Raw genomic sequence first — 25,919 nt, forward strand, 5'->3', positions numbered from 1 at the left:
AAAATGCCAGACACCTCACCAGACATTTTACCTTGTCAAATCATTTAATTCTTATGATTGGAGTAAGCATTATCTACATTTTTCAGATGAGGAAAACTTTTTTCAAAAGTTTAGTTATTTGCCCAAACGTCTAAATGATAACCTTGGGATTTGAAACCAGATCTACCTGGCTTCAAAATCTATACATTTTACAAGGAAAACAACATCATCATCTTTCTTACACAAGCCTTGAAATAATACAACCTACAGGAAACAACTTCAGTTGAGGAGGATTACTGTCACAATGGCCCTAGGACCATCTTATCCTCCAACCTCTAAAAGCTTTCTCATTCCTATAATTAAACTCTATACGTCCAATATCAACAAATACCAATAGGGGGGAGGTAAGTCCTAAAATGCTTAGATAAGATTCTAGACAGATTAAATGTCTTATTTGGATCATGATTTTCTTTAGAAAGATCAGCCTTAAGTGACTCTTTCTAAGAAACAGATCTAACCTAATTCCTTTCATTCTTAAAACTTTCTAAGGATCCCCACTATTAATGGTCTAATGCTACTTTGGCTCATGACTTCCTTTAAGATTTGCTGGCCTCTCCAACAGGCCCATCCCCCTCCAACTTCACACTTTACAACACCAACTATTCACATTCTCCTGCCCTCCCCAAATATCCTTTCTTCATGTTTCCATTTCTCTGAACACATTTCTTCTGACTGCCAGCTTCCCCCACCACCCCAGCCTGTCTAATCAACAACAAACCACATGTCAGACTCCTGTTTGCCCTTTGCCTGTGCTTCAAACACATCTCAACCACTTTCTGACCTTACTGATCACCCTTCCAACCATAATAAATGCATTTATGGACAATAATGTTCTACCATCGAATAAATACCTCTCTTTCTGCCATTATCTTACTGTGTTTCAAGTGAATGCTGTTATCTCCCTGCCAGAATGAAGGGTTCTGAGGGGAAGAACCAAGTTTTTACAGGTGTGCAAATGTCTAGCCTTGGTAGACAGCAAATCTTCCTCATGTGCTAAACCAAGTAACCATTAAAGCCACACCCCTATGGCTTTTGTTTCAGGAGCTATCTACTCAAAGGGTCAAGAGTCATTTTCATAAAGACATTTTAAGTTTTTCACTTCATGACCAGAAGCCACTTAAAAACTAATAAATAATCAACATTCTAATTGAAGAAACTATGTCAAACTTACCATCTTAGACAAATAAAGCAAGAATGAATATAACAAGAAAAGTATGTTGTCCAAAAGGGTGGCATCTGCTGGCTCTTCGACCTTTATCTCTAGTTGGTTTTCTGTATCAGCAGCATCAACAGGAGTACCTTCTGTTATAAGTAGCTCTAAAATTGAAAGGGGAAATTGCTATTTTATTTTATGCTATAGAATAAGAATTGTCTCTCTTCAGTTTCAATATTCATCGAGTGTTTCACTAAATATATGAGTCACAGTGCCTGGAATATGTGGCTCTCCTAAAGACAATTAACACAACAGAGAAGAAAACTTCAAAATCCTAATTAGAGCTGTCAAACCCTTCAATTATAAAATGAACAATCTCCAGTGTACTCTTCACTACTTCCATGGCCATACAACTGCTACCAAAACAATATTTACTCAAGGAAAATTTTTAAAACCAGAGATATATAGACAGGGTCACATTCAAAAAACATGGATTTAGTGCTGGTGAAACTTTGTGTTTAAAATTTTAGGAAAGCTGAAAGAGAGGGAGTCTTGGTTTGCAGATTTGCAGGTGGAATGGGCCAAGGCTTAACATAGTATCTGGCACCTGGCAGAGATACTCAACAATTATTTATTGAATGGACAGATGACAGCTATTTAAAAAGAACACAGTAGTACCAAGAGAGACTAAAGGGAATTGGGTACAGACCTGCATTGAGGCTCTGTGAATGAGGTAGAATTCCAGTTAGACCTGAGAGCTTGTAGGGGTGGAATTTCAGTATGAGTTACATGAGCCTGGGGTATGTTTGATTAAACAGCAGGAGTCCAGCATGCAGTTATTAAGAAGTTGGACCAGTTGCCTCTAAGGTCTTTCTCAACCCTGAGATTCTATTCACTACTATTTTTTTAAGCTTTTTCCTAATTTTTTTTTTAGTTTTTGATGGACCTTTATTTTATTTATTTGTATGCAGTGCTGAGAATCAAACTCAGTGCCTCATATGTTAGACAAGCACTCTACCACTGAGCTACAACCCCAGGCCCTCCATTCACTATTGGTCTATGAATTTGACTGCTGGTGAAGTCTGCCCCATTGGCTCAGCATCTCAGCACCTGAGACACATTAAATGACATTTGGGAAGATTTTACCTATTAAAGGTCATTGACATCATTTTGTGGTGGAACTTAAAAGGCCAGGGAAATAATTCATTCTTAATTTTGTAAGTCAAGTTTTCCCTATTCTTGAAAGTTTTGGAGCATGAAAATAACAAATCGTAATGGTGCATGATTCATTTTCATAACCTTATAGAGTTAAAGACAGTTCAGAAGTCAGTAGTGTTCATATATAGATGCAATGTCTTCTGGAAAATGGGAGAACTCATATGTTATTCCTTCTCAAATTAACTGAATCCCCCCTTGCTATGAGTTCTCCTACACTCTGTGTGTGCAGATGGTGGGGGGGAGGTTCAGATCAGTGCTGCCAAGCCCTGCACTGGTGCAGGATAATGCTTATAGCTATGCTTACAGACCAGAACCTTTAAAAACACAAAATACAGTAATTATGGCTTCATAGCACCATACTGGATGGATTAAAATAAACAATTAGTCATCATCTAATTTACTGATAAAATGAGAGTGAGCAACACAAAAGTAGAATGCTGTTGATGTCATTATTGGGGATTTTTTTGAAAAATTGTTTCTCATCTCCCACTGGATACTGTGCACTATGATGAAGTATTCGTAAGTGTCAATCTAAAATCGATTGCAGTTCTGTACTGTTTGCTGTAAGTATATAGTATAAAGATCTGGACCATTGACTGCATTTGAAAAAGTTTAATTACCATGTCCAGGAAGCAAGTAAAAACAGGACTTGAGCTATATTATATTCCATTTAGAAGAAAAGGGAAGAAAAACACAGAATTTATGAGACTATGAACAGTGATTATTCAAGCTAACTTGTACTAGGCCAGACTTTCCTGGAAGGCCTGCTAAACACAGATTGTGGGTCCCACCCCTAGAGTTTCTGGTGCTGTTGGTCTAGTTGAAAACTACAGTTTTAGAGCATAAGGCCTTTGAAGAAAAATATTTTAGTTGTAAATGGTTTACACAAGCTAGTCATACCTAAACATTTGCTTTTAGGTGAGTTACAGTCTCTGGCCTATTTTTGATTTCTAGTCATCTTTATTCTTGCTTTTCTCTCACTTAAGATATTTTTTTTTTGAACTCACATGTACCTATATCACTCTCTGCTCTATTTCGTACCTTTGGCAACAAATATCCTTGAAAGCCTTCATTATGGTAATGCCTCTACTTTGTAGAGAAAAATTGGCAAGCTTTACCTGGGTCTACTTTCTCAGTATTTGGGATCTGAGACACTTCTGAAACACCCATGTCCTCAGTCACAGGTTGATTCAAGAGGCTGGGCTCTTCAGGATGGTTCATATTAAAATGATGACGCAGGAGGTTTGGCTCTTCATGAAGATTTCTATTAGGACGATTTGTGTTCTCTTTAGGAAAATCATCTTCATGGGGTGGCTGCATCTCTACAAGGGAGAAGAATGCATTGAGCCAGATGGATGACACTATCTACCCCCACTTAAGCTCAATGATCAGCACTCCCCCTCAGCACACAGTTCCAGATACCTCAACACTGCCCTCCATGTCCTGGCATGAGCCCATGAGAACAACTGGGCAAGGATACGGGAGGGTTAATTGTTTTCATCCCATTTAAAGGATGACTGAACTATACAGTCAAATTTATAAAGAAGCCTTTAATCCAAAGTATTTAATCCAAAGTATTTCATAAACAAATACATTTATGATAGAGGCTTCAATAACTTACCTTCCCTTGGCAAACCAACATACACTCACATGAATAAATGTGCAGAAGAGAATTCTGGTCCAGAACAAAAGTGCAAAATGTCTATTCTGCTCAGAAATAACAGGAACTCTTTCATCTACAAGTGTGCTGGTCTCAATGAGCCAGTATAGAGAAGGGAATTCCATAAGTCTAGCTTGCTTAATGTGCCTTTCAAATATGTTCAAAGTAACCTAGGAGCCAAATGGTGAACCTATCTCCTTCCTGAGCTCAGGACATAGACGAATAGGATCCAGAGCAAAGATTATCTCTTTACAGGTTCATATTCTACCCTGAACATTCACTTGCACTTTGCATTCTTATCCAAAATATATCTGCTTTGATTAAATGTACAACTGTTTTCTTCCCCAAAAAACTTTCCTCCTTTCCCATTTCCATATCACCTCGTTCCTTGTCCATCATGTCTACCCTTTTGGCTGTGGTTTCAGTTTTCTTTAAAATCTTCCAAATTATACTCATTTCTTGTTTGTTTTCTTTGGTTTCTAGATAAGGATTGATTTCTTTTTTCAAAAGTTTATAAGCATCAGTCTTCTCCTGTTCGTTTGAGACCTGAGAAATGTCTACCCTTTTGGCTGTGGTTTCAGTTTTCTTTAAAATCTTCCAAATTATACTCATTTCTTGTTTGTTTTCTTTGGTTTCTAGATACGGATTGATTTCTTTTTTCAAAAGTTTATAAGCATCAGTCTTCTCCTGTTCGTTTGAGACCTGAGAAATGTTGCTGGTTTTGTTTTTTTCACTTTCTGGCACTTTCAATTTATCTGGTAGTATTTCTTCAAAAAGTTCAAGTGAAGTTTGTTCACCCTGAGCATTATCTGTTTGACTATCTGCATGAGGATGGTTCTTCTGAGCCAAAAATTGTTCCTCAAGATCCACAGTGTTTTCTGAGAATGCACTTTCAATTTCTTGTGAGTTTGCTACTACTGGTTTAGGTTCAGGTTCAACATCCTGGGAGACTTCAGGAAATTGTCCCACTTTTTCTATAGCTTTCTCAGAATCTTCATTTGCAGAATCATACAATTCCAAAAATCCTAGAAGTTCTTCTACATTATAATTATCAAAATCATCTCCTCCAACATCAAAACAAACAAAATCTTTCTCCTGTAAGGAAAAGAAAACCATTAATGTGTCAATAACAAAGTATCACAAAAGCAAACTCATCCATGCTCCCAAATTCAGGATTGGTTCTAAAGAATCTTTGAGGTCAACCACATTACCCTCCTCCAACCCCCACTGCCTAACTCCATCTATGGCTGAGTAAATCTGTCTTTTTCTAGACTACAGTGTTAGAAAGTCTATTCTTTCTTTCTTTCTTTTTTTAACATCGGTCATATTCTTTAAAAAGCATAATGAGTAAAAATGGTGACAATTTGGTCTCCAACTGCCTGACTCTTGGGTCTCTCTCAATTTGCTCTGAACATAAGTAGGGAAAGGCAAGGTATCACTTATAGGATCCTCCAGCTCTTAATATCTACACCTATGTTTCAGAAATTTAACTCTTAATCATTTGCTCGGGAGAAGCTGGAAGATCCTGCAGCATTGAGAAAAATGAATCAGTTTTAAAGTATCTTACTGAGATACAAGTACATTGGATGGAATAAAGAATGATATTAAGGAGGCTCCTCACATTATTATTACCACAAGAACAAACTGAAAACAAGATTCAACAAGGTATACACCTTTCTCTTCATCAGGGTTTCACAGTCACTAAGATCTCTCTCAGGATTATGTGTATATTATCTAGTCTTCCTTCTTGCTACTAGTAAGCAAATTGATATAAAAGGAGCCATAGTATGAATGGACATGTTTTTAAAAAATTTCCATTCCTAATTAAATCTTCATAATATTCTGCGGGGGTTCCGGGGGTGGGGGAGGCAGTTCAATGTAGTAGGGATGAGTGATTTCCTCTCCTCATCACATGCATTTCTAAGCCATGAGGGATGCATGTAATGGGAAATACAATGAGAAGGCAGAGTTCAAAACAAATGAGTTCTCTGTAATCAGTGAACTGTCACAGCTTAAATCCCAAGAACTCTCTTTACCAACAATGAAGTCCAACAAGCAACAGAAGTGATTTTATGGCCCCTGAGATTATAAAGAAATTTTAGGAACAGCAACAACAAACAGGATGACTTTATCCATTCAGTCCATCTAATCTAAGAACTGTCCTAGCCTAGCAGTTTGCATATTCTACAGCCACTACAAAGAGCTGCCCAAAGATGTTTCAGTGTTGGTGGGCATCAATTACTATACAATTTAAAACTCTAGAAAATAATCAGCTGAAGTGAGAATTCTAGAACACGAAATCCTTTCAGTCACAAAATCAATTTAAGTCAGAGCACCATACAGGAATGTTGTATAAAGGAAGCAGTTCCGGCCTTAAAAGATCTGAGACTGAACATCACCTGAAACGCTCAGGTCCCCTTTTCCAAATCTATAACATGACTATGATCCCGTATATGACTAAGAATAAGAAACCTTTGTAAGTACATATTTCTAGCCTAGTATAAAAGTTAGAGTTTATTAATTTAACCTAAATATACTTAAAATGTCTAATAACTATCCAATGAGTTTTGCCTGTAAAATGAAATTATTTGCCTCTTAGAATATCTGTTTCAATATATTAGACAACTCTCAGATTATAATATAATCACCCTTGAATGCCTTTCAAACTTTTTTTTTTACAGGTAGTCTGATTTCAAATGAAAATCTGACACACAAATGTTAGATTGCCCCCCAAACACATTATAAAACATTCAGAAGCAGTTAACTGAATATAACTGATGGATTTATAAGCCAGTTTACAATTGAGAACAAAAAAGAAATCCATAACTTACATCTGTTGGAATTTGTAGCTCTTCTTTAGTATATTCACGAACTACCTTGATGAAATCTTTTGGAAAGTATCCAAACATACGGCCAACCTATAGTGCAAAAGAGACAAATATCAAATAAATTCTGTACAAGGAATATAAATAAGAGATTTCTCAGAAGTGGCAGGAAATATACACATAATAGATAGGTATATGGTATAACCAAGAAAGAAAGTTGCTATAACAATTACACTGAGATTATTATTCCAAATAAAAATTAAGTACAGAACTATTAAAAAGCAACATTTCCAACCACTGAAGTTTTCTTTTTAACATTTAGCTTAATTCTCAACACAGAGCATATAAAGTTAAGACTTCTGAAGTAAATAAAAGATCTGCATAGAAGATTATTGGATACTATATGGTTAAAACTATGTAAATCAAAGCTGGTTATAAATGCAATTCCAAATAACCTCTAGCAAGAATTTACCTGTACATTTTGTAGCATTGCTCATAAACCAATATTTATGTCTTTCTTAACCAATACACAACAGTCATAAAAATTAATAAGTAAAAACAATACAAAAATCTCTAAAATGTATTACCACTATAGCAGATGTATTGATAGTATATGCTTTCCTAGCTTTGTCCAAATCTACTTTTACAAGTACTTGGGGAGTGCTGAGGGCCATTGTCAAGTAGGAATGAAGCTTCAAAATTTCCTTGCCAGCGTACCCCATGTTAAATGGATTTCACTGTTGACATTGCATGTAAGGTGACCTTGCTCAAGGACCAAGGCAGATCCGGGTTTAGAGCTGATCAGGTTTGAGGAAGTATCCCACTCCTTAGGGTTTTCCCGGTTTAAGACAAAAGGAGTTTTAGGGAAGTTGGAAGTTGAAGATTATTGCTGCTGGGAGTAGGGCGTGCCTGCAGGATGAGTTCCCGCTGAGTTCTCCTGGAGAAAAAGTTTTTAGGAGGTGAATTGTTCGGGAGATTGGATTGCCCCCGAATCTGTGTGGAGGCGGTGTGAGTTGGGAATAAAGAATTTCTATTTGAATCTACAAGGCTGTGAGTGCCTTCTGATTCTGTGCCCAGCCAAGACTGCGGCATTATGGTGGCCCGTACGTGGGATGTCTGAAGCTTGGGGGTAAGTGAATTTGCTCGCTCCTGAAAGAGAGCAAAAAAATGGGTGACCATTTCAAAAAACAATGTGTTCTTGTTTTGATTTATTTTGTTTTCATTTCAAGTGGCCTGTTCCTAGAACTTTCTCAGGCAAACTAAGGAAAATGGTTGACTCAAGGTTTGAAGTTGTTCGCCTCTGAGGAAGAAAAATTGTTAGAGGAAGGAGGTACCCCAGTAAGACCAAGAAAAACTATGGCATATGTTGATACAATACAAAAATGTAGCCCATGGCTTTATAAAGATGAGTTATTAAGTATATCAATGGGACCATTATGGTATCCTGTAGAAGGATTTTTCTTCAACAAGAAAGAGATGACTAGTTCTGTTCACTATACTTGTCTTGGTTTTTACAGACAGCTGATTCATTTACAAAGCTAAAATGTTAAAATATCAACCACTAAATATGAAATCAAGTACTCTTTACTTATTAAGTTCCATAAGGTAATATATTTAAACATTATGTGTGTTTTCATAAATTGGCAAATGGAAAAATGTTTAATATTGCTTTGGTCTGTGTCTTTGCTGAAACAAGGTTACTAAGTGTTAAGATTCTATCATGTGTAATTTATATACAGAGAGTATAAGAAGTTTCAGCTGGGTTTCAATTACAGTATAACAGTACCTTAAAAAACATGAAAGTATTTCATCTTATTAAAGTGGAGTAATTTTATAAGGGTTGTTTTAGAATGTGAATTTATAAAAAGGGTTAATGGTTAAAAAAGAGGTATAAAAAGATTCAAGATGTGGAAATATATTTTAATATAAAAGGTTAAAGGAAAAAGAAATGTTTCTAGTTGAGATAATCTCTGTGTGGTAAAGTGAAAATTTGTAAAATGCCATTTAAAAAGATTTTGAGGAAACTAGATTTAATTTAAAAGCTTGAGAAAGGTAGAAAGAAAAAAAGGTATTTGTACATGGCAGATTGAGACAAAGCTTCTTAATGGAGTAAAAAAGAGCCTTTGGTTGAAGGGCAGCCATGTAAACTAATATTAAGCGATTTAAACAAAATCTAAGCCTCGTTTAAAAGAGTGAAGCTGTAGGTGGTGAAAAAGTACATTTAATAGTACAGTATAGATGATAAATGAAATGCTTTAAATGGTTAAATTGAAGGAAGATTGCTTTACTCATCAAACTATTAAAATGTACTTATTAAACTAAAAAGAAGGAGATGAGATAATCTTTGTTTGGTAAAGTAAAAAGTTGTAAAATGTCTAAGTACATTGCAAAAAGCTTTAAAAGGTTAAATTGAAGGTGGTTAAGATGCCTTCACGATGGAGGAAAAAAAATATAACCCATGAAAATGGGAAGATAATAAGATAAAAGATTTAGATAAAGAAGATTAAAAATTTGAAGTGGAAAACTTCAAAAACAGAAGTACAAAAAGGTAAAAAAAGGGAGAAGATGTAGAAAGATAAAGATATAGGAAGATAAAAAGATGTAGAAAGACAAGAATTTTATACCCACAATATAGGAAATGAAAGAAAACTAGGAGAGAAGAAAGCAACTAAGGGTAAATATAAAAACCTTAGAAGAAAACTAGAAGATAGAAATAAGATGGAAAATGGTTAAAAATGTCAAGTAAAGGTATTTCAGATAGAAAATACAAAGGGCTAAGACAACTATGGTTTCAAACCACATCTAAAAATTAAAAGGACTAAAGTAATTCTAAAAACTAAGGCAAAATGCTTTTGAAAGACTTAAATTTAAAAGGATCTTAAAGGGGTATATATCCCCCAAAGATAAACTTAAAATAACCCTTTTTTTACTCTAAACTTTTTAAATTTGGATTCATCAGGACTTAATGCTGCAGAAAGACATATGTATCCAAAAAATGTACATAAGCCTAAGGTACTTTGGAAAGATATTCTAACAGGACATTGGAAAGCTCCTGACCCAGTGTTTGTCTGGAGTCGGGGTTCTGTTTTTGTGTTTCCACAGGGAGAACAGCAGCCGATTTAGATTCGAGAGACACTAACTAAAACAATTTCTACAGACCAAAAAGAAGATAATTTGACTCAAATCCATAACAGCTGATATCCAGAGCTCCAGCTTGGCTATTCTTACATCTGCAACAGTGATTAACCACGGTGCCTTTTTTCAATATCTATTTTATTATTGCATTTTTCCCACATCATAAAGTTCTATTTTATTTTTTGAGCTCATACAAACCTAGGTTAATGTTTTTCTGATCAGCTTTGTTTTTTGACTGTGTTTTATTTTTTGACTGTGGAGTTTCTAAAAATTGCAATGGAGATTTTACCTAGGTAAAGCTACAAGGCTGTTATTATTGTCTTACGTGTTGTATGTTATGAGTGCACTGTTTTGTGTTGCATGTCAGTATGTGTGTATGTCCATATTTTTATATGAGGAGCACTCATGAAAAAATGGATCCGAATTTTCTTTTTTTTTTATTCACGTGATTTAAGTGGTTTAATCTAAATTAGGTAAACAGCTGTTAATGATTGTTTTCAAAGGTGGTTAACAGATCTGTTTGCTTACTATTGTTTTTAAAGGTGATTAACAGATCTGTTTGTTTACTTTCACTTTTCCTTTTCATTATATTTAATAATTCTCTTCAGGATAATGTCTCTTTAACATCATTGCCAGAATTCCCATCTCCATCCCAGTGCCAGTGAAGACTAAGAAAACCAAACTACAGCTTCTATGATAGCTATCACAGTAAACTGTATAAACTGATGCATCAATGAATATAACTCAACAAGTAATGCTCAATCAAGGACTTGATTTACTTTGGGAGGAAATGAACATATTGATAGACTCCTCCGATTTGAACTGCTTGCAGAACTTGCTTGGACTATATATGAGTTGCATGCATTGTGAACTATCGTCTGGTGCAGCGAATTGTGGTACTGCTGGCATATCCTTGCTGATGGTGTCACTAGTGATGCAATTTCCTTGCCAGCGCACCCCATGTTAATTGTGGTAATGCTGGCATCTTTGCTGATGGTGTCACCAGTGACACAATTTTTCCAAAGGAGCCGTCAATTGGCTTGGTGTCGTGGCATTTCTGTATCCTCCTCCCTTCTACTAGTGATGGTCTAAAATTTGGGGGCCAACAGAGGTGAGGCAAGAACCTCACCTCCCCACTGGCACCAAGGTTAAATTTGGGGGCCAACAGAGGTGAGGCAAGAACCTCACCCACCCACAATGGTGCTTAGGCCTATCCACAAGCATGGCTGAATGCTGGACCGGTAGTCAGTGACGGGTTGATCTGGTTGCAGTGGATTCAACCCAAGACAGGAAACTGACGTCTAAAGGTCAGTTCTCCCATGACGGGTAAGAACCATATGTTGAATTGGACAACCTACCAGGCACGGTCCTTTAGCCACATTGCTTGTTGTTTAATTAATCAGAAGGGGGGAAAAAATTAATGCTGCAGTCTTGGCTGGGCACAGAATCAGGAGGCACTCACAGCCTTGTAGATTCAAACAGAAATTCTTTATTCCCGACTCACACCGCCTCCACACGGGTTCGGGGGCAATCCAATCTCCCAAACAATTCACCTCCTAAAAACTTTTTCTCCAGGAGAACTCAGCGGGAACTCAGGCTGCAGGCACGCCCTACTCCCAGCAGCAATAATCTTCAACCTCCAACTTCCCTAAAACTCCTTTTGTCTTAAACCGGGAACACCCTAAGGAGTGGGATACTTCCTCAAACCTGATCAGCTCTAAACCCGGATCCGCCTTGGTCCTTGAGCAAGGTCACCTTACATGCAATGTCAACAGTGAAATCCATTTAACATGGGGTAGCTGGCAAGGAAATTTTGAAGCTTCATTCCTAATGGCCCTCAGCAGGGGAGAAAATAAAATTACAATATAATGCATATGAAACCACATATCAAGCTTCAGTTTCACCCAAAATAAATCCTCTGCAGAAAAGAACCCCATTTATTTTCAGCACCAACATTTAAATTATATGAAGTTACATAAAGTGTACAAAAGGTTATATATAAAGTTCCCCTTGAGAAAGACACTCCTATTACTAACTACTGACTAAAAGGAACAGAAGATTCTTGCCAATAATTAAAGGAAACTGATAGGCAAATCAAATGCACAACAAAGAAAATTAAAAAAGGCATCTTATCACTACCTCTAAAATATCCCCATTCATGAATGTTCTTGTTATATCTAGAAACCATCTGAGAGCCAGTATTAGTGGTAGAATACTGCCATGAAGATTAGATAAGACGGAGCAATTAAAAGTTTCATCACTGCAGATAAAGTCTGAGACTCTAGAAAAACAACAACATTGCAGAATGAAAACTGAAAACTCAAAAGGAGAATCATTTTGAAAACTAAAGAGTTTTTAATTTCTTAAGTATAACACTTATGACATGAGAGGCGAGTCTGAGGGGAAATATACTTTTCCCTTCTGATGAAAATTCTATTAAGGTTAAATTTGGAAAAGGGAAAGAAACCAGAGATGTATGGAGAAAGGGAACACATTTATCTCTTCTTAATCTGTGTCAAATGAGACCATAGATTATATAAAGCTCCATAATTACACACTTGGTGGTATCCCATTTCTTGTGATATGAAAAAAATGATGCAGAATCATGGAGGCTCATTACTGGAAATAATTTTTATATCTAATTTTGCTTCCATACATCATCCCTGCTAAGGTGCTGCTGATTTGATTTGTGGGTGGGGAGCCAAGAACTGCCACAAGAGAACAAATTCTGCATAAGCTACTATCAGAACAAATGTACTTAAGTGCCACTTCCCTGAAAGGAAATATTCAAAAGGAAGATGGATTAGACAGGGGTCCTTTCCTAACTGAGTTTTTCATTTTATAGGGAGCTAAGATAAAACACAACCTGACTGAAGGCAAAGAGGACAAATGAATGCCAGAGGAGCAATGCAAACAAGGTGCCACCCAAACACTCATCAGTCGGCAAAGATCCTTTCTGGTCAGGTGCTGAAAGCAGGGCTCCTCAGGAAGACAGGATGAGTGCTGCCACCCAGAATGGCAAGAGTCCTAGGGATGAACAGAGTTAACAGGCTACAATGTGAGAGGAGAAAATGCAAATCAAGCCCATTTATCCAAAAGCTCAAAGAAGGAAAGAAAGACGACTACTACATGAAAAATGCCACTTAGGTACATGGAAAAACAGTTCCAAGTTTAAAGGTTACCAATCCTATTTGGTATACTTGAAAGAAACAATAGATGGTTCTTTATATGGAGTACTGCAACTGGGACTCTGTCTAAATATAAAGTTTGTACCTAGAGGCACCATGTTTCAAGATCATTCCCTAAGAGTCAGAAATGGCAACAAAATGAAACTAGTTTTCCATAGGGATTACTCTTATTTTCTGTCTTATTTTCTGCTGTGTGGTGTTTTATTTAGGGTGAGAACTTTCAAGGATGCAACCCGGAATGTCTCTAAACTAGAACATTCCTACAGTCATCAAAGACCCTTGCTACTATTTTACGTAAACAATCCACATATCACATTTTTTTAAATGAAAAGGACAATACTCATAAGCCACTAGGAGGACACTCCTAGTGAATCTCCCCATTTAAAATACCAAAGCATGATATAAACAATGTCATGTCTTTCATCAGAAGATCCATACAACTGGCTGGAAGTAGAACCCCTGGGGGAACCTTCAGGCATAGAATATAGGAAAAGCAGGAAATGGATGACCCAGAAGTTGCAAAAAAGTAAAAAAGGGGGGGGGGAAAAGCACACAATGGACATAATATTCTGCTTTTTTAGAGTAAAAACAGCACAATTGATTAGGTAAAATACACAAAAAATCAACTTTAAATATGCATGCCTGAGTTACTATCTCTGACTTAATTTACAGGATTAACTCTAATGTCCATGAATCCTTCCCTTTTGAAACAGTAAAGCTAAGAATTGTCATGTTTTCACCATGACGACCTTTATGATGTGTAGAGCCTTCTGGAACTTGATGTGAGGGGTAGCAACCACAACCAGTTCAGTTCTGTTTCAGAAAGTCTCCTGACTTTCTATGCTGTGCCAGGCCTTAGGTGTGTTAGGAGCACAGGGCCTGGCAAAGAGGTCAGGTTAACTCTACAAAGACCCCAAGAAATCAGTCATTTAAATCTACACTGCTACCCATCAAAATTAAGAATATAACACCTGTCAAACTTTTACTTACACTTCCGGCCCAAAGTTCTGGTGATACCTCTGCAAGTTTATAGTAGACAAATACAGAGTCACCTTTTTTAAAATTTACAAAACGACAATCTGGTCCTGTGAAATCTTCAACAGCTTCACCTCGATACATTAACACTGTATATAAACATTGAAAAAAGAAAAAAACAAACATTAGGATTTGATTTTTCACAGTCCATATTGACTCATCAGGAAATATGAATCCCACTATGAACAAAAATCAAGTTTTTCCAGTACTCTCTGGAATCACTTTTAATTCACCTGCTCAAAGTATCTAAAATCCTTAGAGATTTTATTGCTATAAAATACAATATTCCCTGCAATTAGACGAGGGAAAAGGAAGCTTCTCTATTTTTCTCTGTGCTGAGAAATAAAAAGCAAAGTGGCTACCACCAACCATAGCTGGTTTCAGTGAAACTCTTGGTTCTTGCAGGCCTCCTCAATTTTTTTCTGTTTCATAATCATAGAAAGCTTCATTTTGCAAATATGTAAATCCAAGTGTAGACATGGACAGGCTTAAGTATGGCTTCATGCAGAGGTAATAGGGAAGAGGTTAGAATATCCAGGAACCCCCAAGGGGTTAATTAACTTGAACTAACTGCTAAAAGACATTACCTTTAAGTGGCTGCAAGTGCTACCATGCAGCCGTAAACACTGTCAATTTCATTTGCAGCAGAGTTGCTGTCTCTGGGTTCAGGATCTGGGTAAATAACCAGGAAATATATTTTCTCTGAGCAAATATTGTTGACTATATCCAACATTAAGATTGTTTCAAAACATCCTCATTCGTATTTTTTTTAATAAACAAAATCAAAAGTGGGTATCCTATCTGACAAGGAACAAGTTTAACCACGAGAAAAGGTCAGGCAATACCTTCATGCTTAAAATGCAGGACTAGGATCACAATTGATCTAGAAACTGGTAGAAGCAACATTTTTCTTTTGGTTGACCAAATAGACAGTTTCTGATTTAAGATGAAATGGACAATAGATGTATGTAAAAAGCACAAAGAAATGGAAATAACACTTTTTCTAAAAGCCAATTAGCAGTAAAATACACGAGAATGTTTGTTTTATAAAAATATATGTCTGAGGAACAAACACAGATTTGGAGAGGGTAACTTGTTTTTTTGAAGCTAAAATAGGACTATTTTCAGAACTGTCAGCATCCTAATTCATATGTAATTAAGAGGCCAAGTTGAAGGTGAGAGACACTTTAAGGTGGGGAATTCTCATCACAAGTGGAAATGGCAATGTTTCTCTTGTTCCCCCTTAGGTCATAGAGGATTTATAAATCAGTAATATATTAGGTGACAACATAATGCATACTATGGAGCACCTATTTAGTTCTTTTTTTTTTTTTGGAGCACTTATTTGGAAGGCACACAAGGACACCTTACATACACACCTCACTACTTCCTACAACGCAACACAGACCCACCTGTTGTTTTTGGTCACATCTGTTTGGACACAGGCCATTTCTCAAGTTATGTTACCCCACTGAACCTAACCAACACCATGTCTTAGTACTGACGAAGCATCAGTGATGAGATTGTCCAGGTATCCCACGTAGGATAGCGCTCAATAGCAAAGAATAGCAAAAATGAAAGAAAATATCATGGCAGCTGCTTTGCTTCTCTGAGTGTTTATTTATTCCAGCCTTAGGGTTACCTCTAGGAACTTCTTAACATATATTGGAGACATCTTTTTTCTTTATTGGAGTGGAACAAACAATTCAAATTACAAAATTTGGTTTTGGTAACACCAATTTAGACATAAAGAGCTCAATGGTAAACTTCTTGGCCTTTTTAGCATGAATATTTTAAAATATGTACTGCTTACAATTTATGGACAACACAGTCATCAAGTTGCAAGGTTACTAGAAACCAAGCGGGAGTCCATAAGAAGTATTCTGGGCCAGTAAATATATAGAGGAAAGAGGTTCCAACAACACTAGTGACTGAGTCTAAAACTGAATTGGCTTATAAAAATCTTGGAGTATTTTTTATTGTTATTGCAACAAACCTCTTCATCTGAATCTGAATGGCTACATCCTCCCCACTGCCCACCTCCAATCCAGGAATTCTGTCCGCTTCCTGCGCACAGAAGAGGCTGCAGTTCCCAGGTGGCTGGTGCAGATCCTTGGCCTCTTTCAAAAGCAAAAGATTATTGGCCCACCTGCTACCCTACCTCAAATATGAAGGGAGGCTTCTATGCACAGAAATGACAGGATTGAAGCAGAGTCGGGGCCGAGACCTCGGAACACATTGCGTGCCTGGACTCGGTGCTCTTCCCAAGCCTAAACTCTAGTCCCTGTTAAAAGGCAAAACCAGCCCAATCCCCAGTGCAGCAAAAGGACAAAGGGGCCAGTGAGCCTTTCCCAAGGAGCCCCACCATCAACCTGCCGCGGGAATTAGGGCCACCGAGCCCTGGAGAGCATCTGCCCTGATACTGCACCGGCCCAGGTCCCTGTAGAGGGGGCAGAAAAGCGCTCTGCTACAGCGTGGGCACAACCCCATCACCCACTGAGATCCTAGGCGAATCCTGGAAGGGAAAAAACTGAGAGCTGTCCTTGGGGAATCTTGTTTCCCAACCCCCGCCTCAGTCAGTAGAGAAAAATAAAACGCTGGCAACAAGTGGGAGTCGAAGCCCCCCACAACCCGAGCGGGCTGGCTGGGGCGCCAGCAGAGCCAGAGGGGACACACGCAGGGTCCCGAGGCTCTGTCACTCCTTCTCCCCACCCGTCATCCTGCGACCCCCCTCACCCAGCCCTTGGGGCTGGGGACGAGGGAGATCGGAGCCCCATGCGGCCCCAAAGAGCCACAGTGGAGACCCTGGGCTGCCCACCCGCCTGTGCACTCACTGCTGCATTTGTCGTCTGCACAGAGTTTGTGTTTCGACCAGCGCTGGCCGGTGCTCGGGTCCGGTTGGCCCGGCACTCGCCAGTTCGGCCACAGCACGAACAGCCAGAAGAGCACCATGAACAGCCAGAAGACCAGCACCTGCGCCACAGCCATGTTGTGGTCACCTGGGTGAGCCGGTGAAGTAGGCTGCGGCGGGTGTCTGTGGGCGCGTAGGAGGTGGGGCTCAGGGGGCGTGTGGGTAGCCAAGCGCAGAGGGGTGGCGCCAGGAAAGGCTTACGCCTTTCCCGGGTGACACTTCAGCAGGGATATCTGGGGGTCAGTCCACAGACTCTACTGGAGAACACACGGAGCTGGAGCTCCGTCCTTCTCTAGTCCAGACCTTCTCCTCAACTGAAGACCTTCTCCTCTAGTCGCTGCCTTGGTAACTAGGACTCTCCTTCTCGTCCAATCACCTGCCTTTGCTTCTGTGCCCTCACAAGCGACCCTCCACATGATTCTAGTAGTCACCCACCCATCCCCCCCCTGCCAACTGGTCCTTTCTGGCTTTCCTCAACATCTCATTTCTGGTTCATCCTGAACTAGCCCACTCCACCATCACTCCCATCCCCCATTCCTGGTCTGGTACCTCCTTTTCTGAACTAACAAATCCCACCCCTGACTTGTCACAGCTAGTCTATGGTTCCAGGCTCCCTCCCCTTCAAACTCCTAGAGGTTCCTTGAAGCCCCACCCCAAGATCCCTCTGATTAGGAAAGGGGAAGGTGAATGGAACTGTGAGTGAGGGTGTAAACTGGAGACAGTGGCCTGCTTTTTCTTAAGGAGGGGACAGGTGGGGGCAGAGAGATGGACATTAATCTTCAGGCTAAGATCTTGAGATTCTTATCTTTATCCGTAAGGGAAGAAATTATTTAATTCAAAAGCATATTTTTAACTCTCATTTTGTGCTACCATTCATGCCAGACGCTGGACAAAGCCCTAGCATGGTGTGGGAGTGAATGAAAATCAAAAGACAAGATATCTGGTCCTGGTCCAAAAAAGTCCACAACTTAGTGGGAACCAACTGACAAAACCGATTGTCAGAGAAGAAAGCTAGTAGCTAACATTTCTTGAATGCTTTCTTTATGTCCAGTTGTTATTCTGAAGGTTTTATACATATCAATTCATTTAATCTTCATAACAATAGTACCTTACAGTAGTAGTAGGTCCTATTCCAATCCTTATTTTAGAGTAAATTGAGGCAGTCACACATCCAGTGAGCAATGGAGCTAAGTATCAAGCCCAAGGAGTAGACTCCTTTTCATCACAACCTATCAACTAACAAGCAATTGTACTTTCTGACAAGAGGAGCAAAATCTGATTTAAATCATAATATAGCTGAATTACTGATATGTACAGTTAAGGGGGGAAAGGCACAAGCTAGCCAGCCCAAGGAAGAGTGTCTGCAATGCTCCCATCCTGGGTGGAGCCATTCTCGTTTGTCTGTGACCAAGGGCTTGTTACTATAGTCTCTGCTAAGGTTATTCATCAACCTCCAACAATGAACCCATCAGTTGTTTCTCCAAATTAACTGAATCTTTAAAACTTAGAAAAAAGAATGTAGTCCACCATGTTCACAATGTTAAATAAAGAAAACGATGGGAAAAAATGGTGTGCACAAACATTTGTCTACAGGGGCCATGAGAGGTCCCCGTTGGTCCAGTGTACTTCTGCGCTTTCTGGAGAACCAGTGGATCATACAGAGAAACTGTCTATCTGAGTCATTCTTCATTTCTTTTCTACCATGTATTTATTATGTTATAAAATGTATCTAGTAGGCATCTCTAACAACATGTTGAAAACTGAACTCATTTTTCTCTCAAAATCTGCTTTCAGTCTTCCCTATCTCAGAAATAAGAATGACAATTTAATTCCCATTATCCAGGTGCTCAAAGCCCAAAACTTACAAACCACCTTTGATCTCTTTTCTCTCACATTCCAACTCCAGTCCATTAGACAATATTATGTCTTTATTTTTATAATTTTATTGAGATATAGTTGACCTACAATAAATTGCACATTTAAGGTTTAGGATTTGATAAGTTTTGACATGAATATACCCATGAGACTATCACCAAAATCAAAAAAGTATTTCATCCTTCTTTGTAATCCCTCCCCTCTCCTTTTCTGGGCTGTCTCCAAACATCTCCTGTCATCATAGATTGTTTTGCATTTTCTAGAATTTGATATAAATTATAAAGCATTTTATTTATTTATTTTTCTGACTTCCTTCTTTCCAAATAAGCATTTGAAACATGCCCAGAATCTGACCACTCCTCTGCATCTGCTAAGCCAATATACAGGCCAAACCCACATCATAAGTCAACTGAATGATTCCCATAGCCTTCTTCTGTCCTTGCTTCTGCCCTCATTTTCCCCAATATCTATTGTCCTGATGGCAACTAGAGTGATATTCTTAAATATAAATTTGATTGTGTCTCTCTGCTCAAAATCTTCCTATAGCTTCCCATTTCCAAATAAAAGACAATGACTTTAGCCAGGCCTGGTCGTACTCATCTGTAATCCCAGCAGCTCAGGAGGCTGTCAGGAGGATCCTGAGATCAAAGCCAGCCTCAGAAATGTAGTGAGTCCCTAAGAAACTCAGTGAGACCCTATCTCTAAATAAAATATTTTAAAAAGGACTGTGGGTGTTGCTCAGTGTTTAAGTGCCCCTGGGGGTTCAATCTCTGGTATCAGGAAAAAAAAAGCCATGATTTTATTATGGATTGCCCTGCCTTATTATGGACTGTTCTTATTCAATGTGACTCCCCTCATCCTCTTCTCCCCATTTACTAACATTCTTCTCTTGTCTGTTAGTTCCATTTAAATACACCAATCCCACCCCTGCTTCAGAGCATTTACACTTGCAACTTTGCCTCAACCTTAACTGCCCAAATCATCTAACTAGCTAACTACCCCCTCACTTTATCATGTCTCTGTAACAGTGGCATTTCATGTGATAAAGACTTTTCCTGGCCATCCTACACAAAATATAGCCTCTTGTCATGACTATCAAGCCCATTACCCTGCCTTTCTTTCTCTTCAGACTTGCCTTACCACTTTAGACTTCTCTTACCACTTGCCTTACATTTGTTTATCTACTTGACTGCTCTGACCTAACCTCAAACACAATTTCCAACAGGAGCAGGAAATTAGTTATTTTGTTCACTACTGTTACATCAGTGACTAGGGAAATGCCTAGAATGTATGAGAGAGTTAACAAATGATTTGATGGATAAACTCATGGTTCCAATAATATTATAAATATACTACACTATTAACCTAAACACATATATTAACTATTAAGCCCCCATATATAAATAGTACTGAGAGGAAATAAGCTATGAGAACAAGGCATTTAAGGTCCACCTCTCAGCAGCATGCATCCTCAACTCCAGGAATGTACCCCTGAATGTGTTTGTTGAATAAAAACATACTTGTGTGGAGAGTAGTTGTTTGGTTACATGATACTGGAATATTTAAGTAGATCTTTTAAAACTAGTTTTAATTTTTTCTTATTTTTCTTATTATAGAATATGGTATGTTGTAGATTTTTTCTTATTGTAGAATAGAAATTAATGATAATTCATTGGTGGAAAAATCAGAAGAGCAAAATGATCTAATTGCATATTACCTTCTTGATATTTACTTTGACTCATAATCAGATATACTTTTATATGCATAGTCAGTGCTTCCAGTTACTGAAGAACTAGCTGCTTAGTTTGTAGAGTTTTCAATATTTTGATTTATCAGTATTATTTTTTAAACTTATTGCCTTAAAGACATATTAACTAGTCTGGTGGATAATGAGAAGAAAATTTCTCAACTGGCCACAATAAAGTAGTGGTGGTTCTTTCTACCAGGATACATACAATTAGTGGATGAATCAGCATTCACTTTTACTCATAGCATTTAAATATGTGGCATTGATGTTTAACATGTTTAATATAAGGTTATATTAAAAACCTTCAGAAAAGGAACAGGATAGAATGTGGTGGTGATTGTTGGCATGGAGATAAATAATCTCAAGTGAATTATTCTTTAATACCTCAAAGGGAATTCTTACGGGGTAAGGGTTGAGTAATTGTTAAAGGTAAATGTGACCAGTTTGGGTGGAGGGGACATAAAATTCTAAGATATAAAGGGTTCCTAAAGTCAGAGTACAATCTAAATGAGACAAAAACATATCTGAAACAAATAATTGGCAGCATAATAACATATACCATTGGAAATTTGTGAAGGCACTTGCCTAGGAGCATTCAGTAGGCCTACCGCTGCTGTTACCAGGAAGAACCTCATCTATTGTAAATGATGTGCCAGAGAATAGTGTTAAACATTTATGGAAGACTAAATCTCTCCAAGAGGGGCAACAGATTTACCCTCGCATATGAAACATTGGAAAAAAAGTGGACAAAATACAAACAACAGTTCTCAGATATTAGATAATAAGCAGCATAAGAGTGACCTCTAAGATAAAGTTAGGCATGAGAGATGAGTGCTAGGATTATCCCAATTTACTCCCTGGAAAGAATTTTTCAGGCCACATCCAGAGAAGGAAAACTCAAATAGAAAATCTCCTGAGTTGAAGAGATGGATTTTAAAGTCTGAAGAGACTGACGCAGCTAGAAGTCCCAGAGCAGAATAAAGGAGAGAGTAGAGAACTGCAGATGGAGGGAGAGTGTGTACATGCACTAGCTCTCTAGACATCTATGGAGGGTTCCCCTGAAGTCTGCGGCTATGTAACAATGGGCTCACATGTAAGGCCAGAGAAAGAACCTTCAGAAAGGAACAGAATGGAAGGTGGTGGTGATTGTTGGCATGCAGATCAATTTTTGTAATCACCAGCTAGAATGGAAAATCTATAATAAAAGGGCATCAAGTAACATAGTCAGTAAAAGGGACAAAATAGCCCAAGATTGAAGGTAACTCCTGTCTAGAAGAATCTTAAAAAGATAAAAATGTTTCCAAGATAGTTCAGAAAAAAAGCTGTACACAGCTCAAGAATATTTAAAAGAATACAAAATATCCAGTACAGAACAAGGTAAATTCACAATGTTTGGAATCCAATAAAAATGTATGAGGCATGCAAAGAGCGAGGAAAATATAACCCATGTTGAAAAGAAAATTAATAAAAATGATCATTAATTACACTGTGATAGAGTTATTATACAAGGACATTAATACAGTTGTATACCATATGTTCAAGATGCTATGGAAAAGCATAAGCATGTAAAGGAGAAAAAGAAGATATAAAAATGTCTGAATTAGATAAAGCAGATAAAATTAGATAAAATCAGATAAAACAATGGCTAAGGTGAAAATTACACTGAATGAGATTAACAGCAGATTTAACATTGAAGAAGTCAATATCAGCAAACTGAATATGCAGTGATAAAGACTCCAAAATCAAACACGGAGAAAGAGACTGAACTGAACAAAGCATCAGTATGCACAGCTTCAACCAGTCCAATATATATGTTATGGTAGTTCCTAAAAAGGTGGGAAAAACACATTTGAAAAAATAATAAATAAAAATGTTCTATATCTGATGAACACTCAGATTCAAAAAGCTCAATGAATAAGAAAAATGATAAAGATGACACAAATTTACACTAAATGCTTAAAACCAGTGCTAAGAAAAAAATTGAAAAACATCTACAGAAAACAGATACCATTATGTACAAAGGAGTGAAAGTAAAATGTCAAAATTCATTCAAGAACCATGCAAACCAGAAAACAGTACATCAACATTTTCAAGTTCTGAAAGAAAAAAAAACTGATATCCTAGAATTGCATTCCAAACGAAAATATTATTTCAAAATGATATAGTCTTTAATGCAAAAGAATTAAGTTAAGCCCTACCCCACATAAAAATTACCTCAAAATGGACCACAGACATAAATGTAAGAATTCAAAATGGACAACACATATATATGTAAGAACCAAAACTAAATGTAAGAAAGCATAGGTAAATCTTGGGGTAGACAATGACTTTGTATTTAAGACACCAAAGGCCCAAGTACCAAAAGAAAAAATAATAAAGTAATGAACTTCATCAAATTTAAAACTTTTAAAGGCTACCATCGAAGAAAGTGAAAATACAATCATAGAAGTAAACATTTACAATTCATATAGTTAGAATATATATAACTACCTAGAATATACAAGCAATTATTATTGTTCAATATGAAAAGACAAATGGCAAGAAATTAGAATAGACATTTCTCCAAAGAAAATATGCAAAAGCAAATAAGCAAATGAAAGGATACCCAGCACCATTAGGGAAATGTACAACCTCAGTGAGATACTACTTCACATCTATCAAGATGGTTATAATCAAAAAGATAATAATAAGTTGGCAAGGATGTGGATCAATGGGAGCCCTCACACACTACTGGTAGGAATAGACTACAGACCTAAATGTAGCAGCTAAACCTATACAACTTCTGGAAGAAAATATAAAAAGCTGCTTGGCAGAGGCTTTTAAAACTAACTAGCTCTCTCTGCCTCACGCTCTCTTTTTTCCTCTCCTCAAAAACTTTGTCTCATGCTGGGCGTGGTGGTGCATACCTGTAATACCAGTGGCTCAAAAGGCTGAGGCAGGGGGATTGCAAGTTCAAAGCCAGCCTCAGCAAAAGTGAGGCACTAAGCAACTCAGTGAGACCCTGTCTCTAAATAAAATACTAAATAGGACTGGGGATGTGGCTCAGTGGTGGTATGACCCTGAGTTCAATCCCCAGTACCAAAAACAACAACAACAACAAACTTTGTCTATTGTATATTCATTGTTATGGAAATGGAAAGGTAAGCTGACAGACTACGAAAAAGTACTGGCAAAACATATCTCTCTCAAGAGAATGGTATCTAGGATATACAAATGATTCTTATAACTTATTAATAAGAAAAATCACCCAATTTGAAAAGATGGGCAGAAGACTTTTTTTCTTCACCAAAGTAGACACAAATATGGTGAATGTGCACATGAAAGGATATCCAACATAAGTTGAAATGTAAATCAAAACTGCAATGTTATTACACATACAGTAGGATGGACAAAATTTAAGACTCATCATAACAAATGTTGACAAAGATGAAGACTATGGTATCTCTCTTAGAACTGCAGACTATAATATGTAGTATAAACAATGGCACAAACTGTTAGAAAACTGTTTGGCAGTTGCTTTACAAATTAAATCAAATCTGTCGAGATATTTACTCCAGAGAAATAAAAGCATACATCCACACTGAGACTTTTGCACAACTATTCATGGTGGTTTTATTTGTAATAGTCAAAAAATCTCCAATGTTGGACTGTGGGAACATGTCTGTCTTACATGCCTCAGAACCCTTATACTCATATTAACCATATAATAGACATTTGATTACTAACTCTTACCTGAATGTAGAGATTGATTTTTTTACTGTTAATAGAGCTTCTCTTTTATTAAATATAACAGACAAAAGAAAATCACGTATAGCACAATGAATTATCACAAAGTAAACATATCCACTGAACCCTAACCCAGGTCAAGAAATTGGACATCAAATGCACTTTCATGAGCCCTTTCTCATTGCTCCCCTAATTATTCCCTCCACTCCCCCAGACTTAGGCACTATTTTCACTTCTAATAACAAGGATTAGATTTGCCTGTTTTGTTACTTTATACAGTGTAATCATACACATGTGTTCTTTGGTATGTATATAAGATGTTGCAGTTTCTATGTAAGTTGACCTAAGTGTCTCTACCACTATTGATGGGCAAAGATAAAAGTAAGTTAGTATTTTTACTTGAAACTGTAATAGATCTAATGTACTTGATTTGTTTTCCTGACACAAAAGAGTATAAAACTAGAAAAACTAAACATTTTCAGGTATTAATTTCAGACATGACTGTAGGCCTGGTGCACAAAACACAATTAGGGAGATGAAGCTCAAGTAAGATGGGGGTCATACTGAGTTAAGGAGAAAATTATCAAAGTGCAAGATTATCATAGTGGTTGGAATTTTGTGGACAAGAATGTCTGAGCTATTTATGGTGGGTGCAATGTAATTATGTGTGTGTTAGAGAGAGAATACTAAAAGCCTGGAGGAAATTCATTTTTGATATGAATGTACCAGATGAGACTCTTTAAGGCTTAGCAGAGTTTGACTACTATAAAGGAGACTGAAGATGATGCTAAATGGCAATGTTGGAAGAAATGGTTTCCAGCAGAGTCAGGTTGCAGCAGCTTCATTAATATATCAGGTACTTAATTAAGAGTTCAGGAATAAGCCTTAGCAAAAAGAACCACACACAAAAGAGTAAAGGAAAAATGGTAGACCTAAATTTGAAATCAAAATTGATTCATGCTGAAAATGTATGTGGCAGCCAGAAAGAAAAAAGGAAAAGAAAGGTGTGTGTGTGTGAAAGGAATCTGACGACAATCAAAGGGAGATCAGTAGAATAGAGGAAAGGGATCAGGGGAGAGAGGAAAGCAGGCAAAAGAGAAATACTCGAGAATGATATTGGCTGTTTTATCACTATATTGTACATATGTATGAAAACATAACAACAAATCCCACCATTATGTACAAGTATAATGCACCATGAAATATGGAAATAAAGAAAAATACCAAACCTAGTGAGGTGAGGTGGAATATGCTTATAATCCCAGTGACTCAGGTAGATGAAGCAAGAGGATCACGAGCTCAAAGCCAGCCTTAGTAAATCGAGGTGCTAAAGCAGCTCAGCAAGACCCTGTCTCTCAATAAAATACAAAACAGGTCTGGGGATGTGGCTCAGTAATTGAGTACCCT

At 37.6% G+C, this 25,919-nt stretch overlaps 1 protein-coding gene across 10 annotated transcripts in view; it reads right to left on the minus strand.

The window, feature by feature from the left end:
- Positions 1-25,919, minus strand: part of LOC144373966 (transport and Golgi organization protein 1 homolog) — a 147,576-nt gene that overhangs the window by 34,032 nt on the left and 87,625 nt on the right. For 6 of the 10 annotated variants that reach the window (XM_078036905.1, XM_078036904.1, XM_078036908.1 and 3 more), the window contains 5 exons: positions 14,209-14,342; positions 6,902-6,988; positions 4,451-5,165; positions 3,529-3,732; positions 1,211-1,356 (listed from right to left, as the gene is read on the minus strand). In XM_078036905.1, coding sequence (XP_077893031.1) covers positions 1,211-1,356; positions 3,529-3,732; positions 4,451-5,165; positions 6,902-6,988; positions 14,209-14,342 — 1,286 coding nt within the window. The other 4 variants (XM_078036909.1, XM_078036910.1, XM_078036912.1 and 1 more) reach the window with 4 other exon arrangements.

This window comes from Ictidomys tridecemlineatus, unplaced genomic scaffold, assembly GCF_052094955.1.
Source record: "Ictidomys tridecemlineatus isolate mIctTri1 unplaced genomic scaffold, mIctTri1.hap1 Scaffold_54, whole genome shotgun sequence".
Lineage (NCBI taxonomy): Eukaryota > Metazoa > Chordata > Mammalia > Rodentia > Sciuridae > Ictidomys > Ictidomys tridecemlineatus.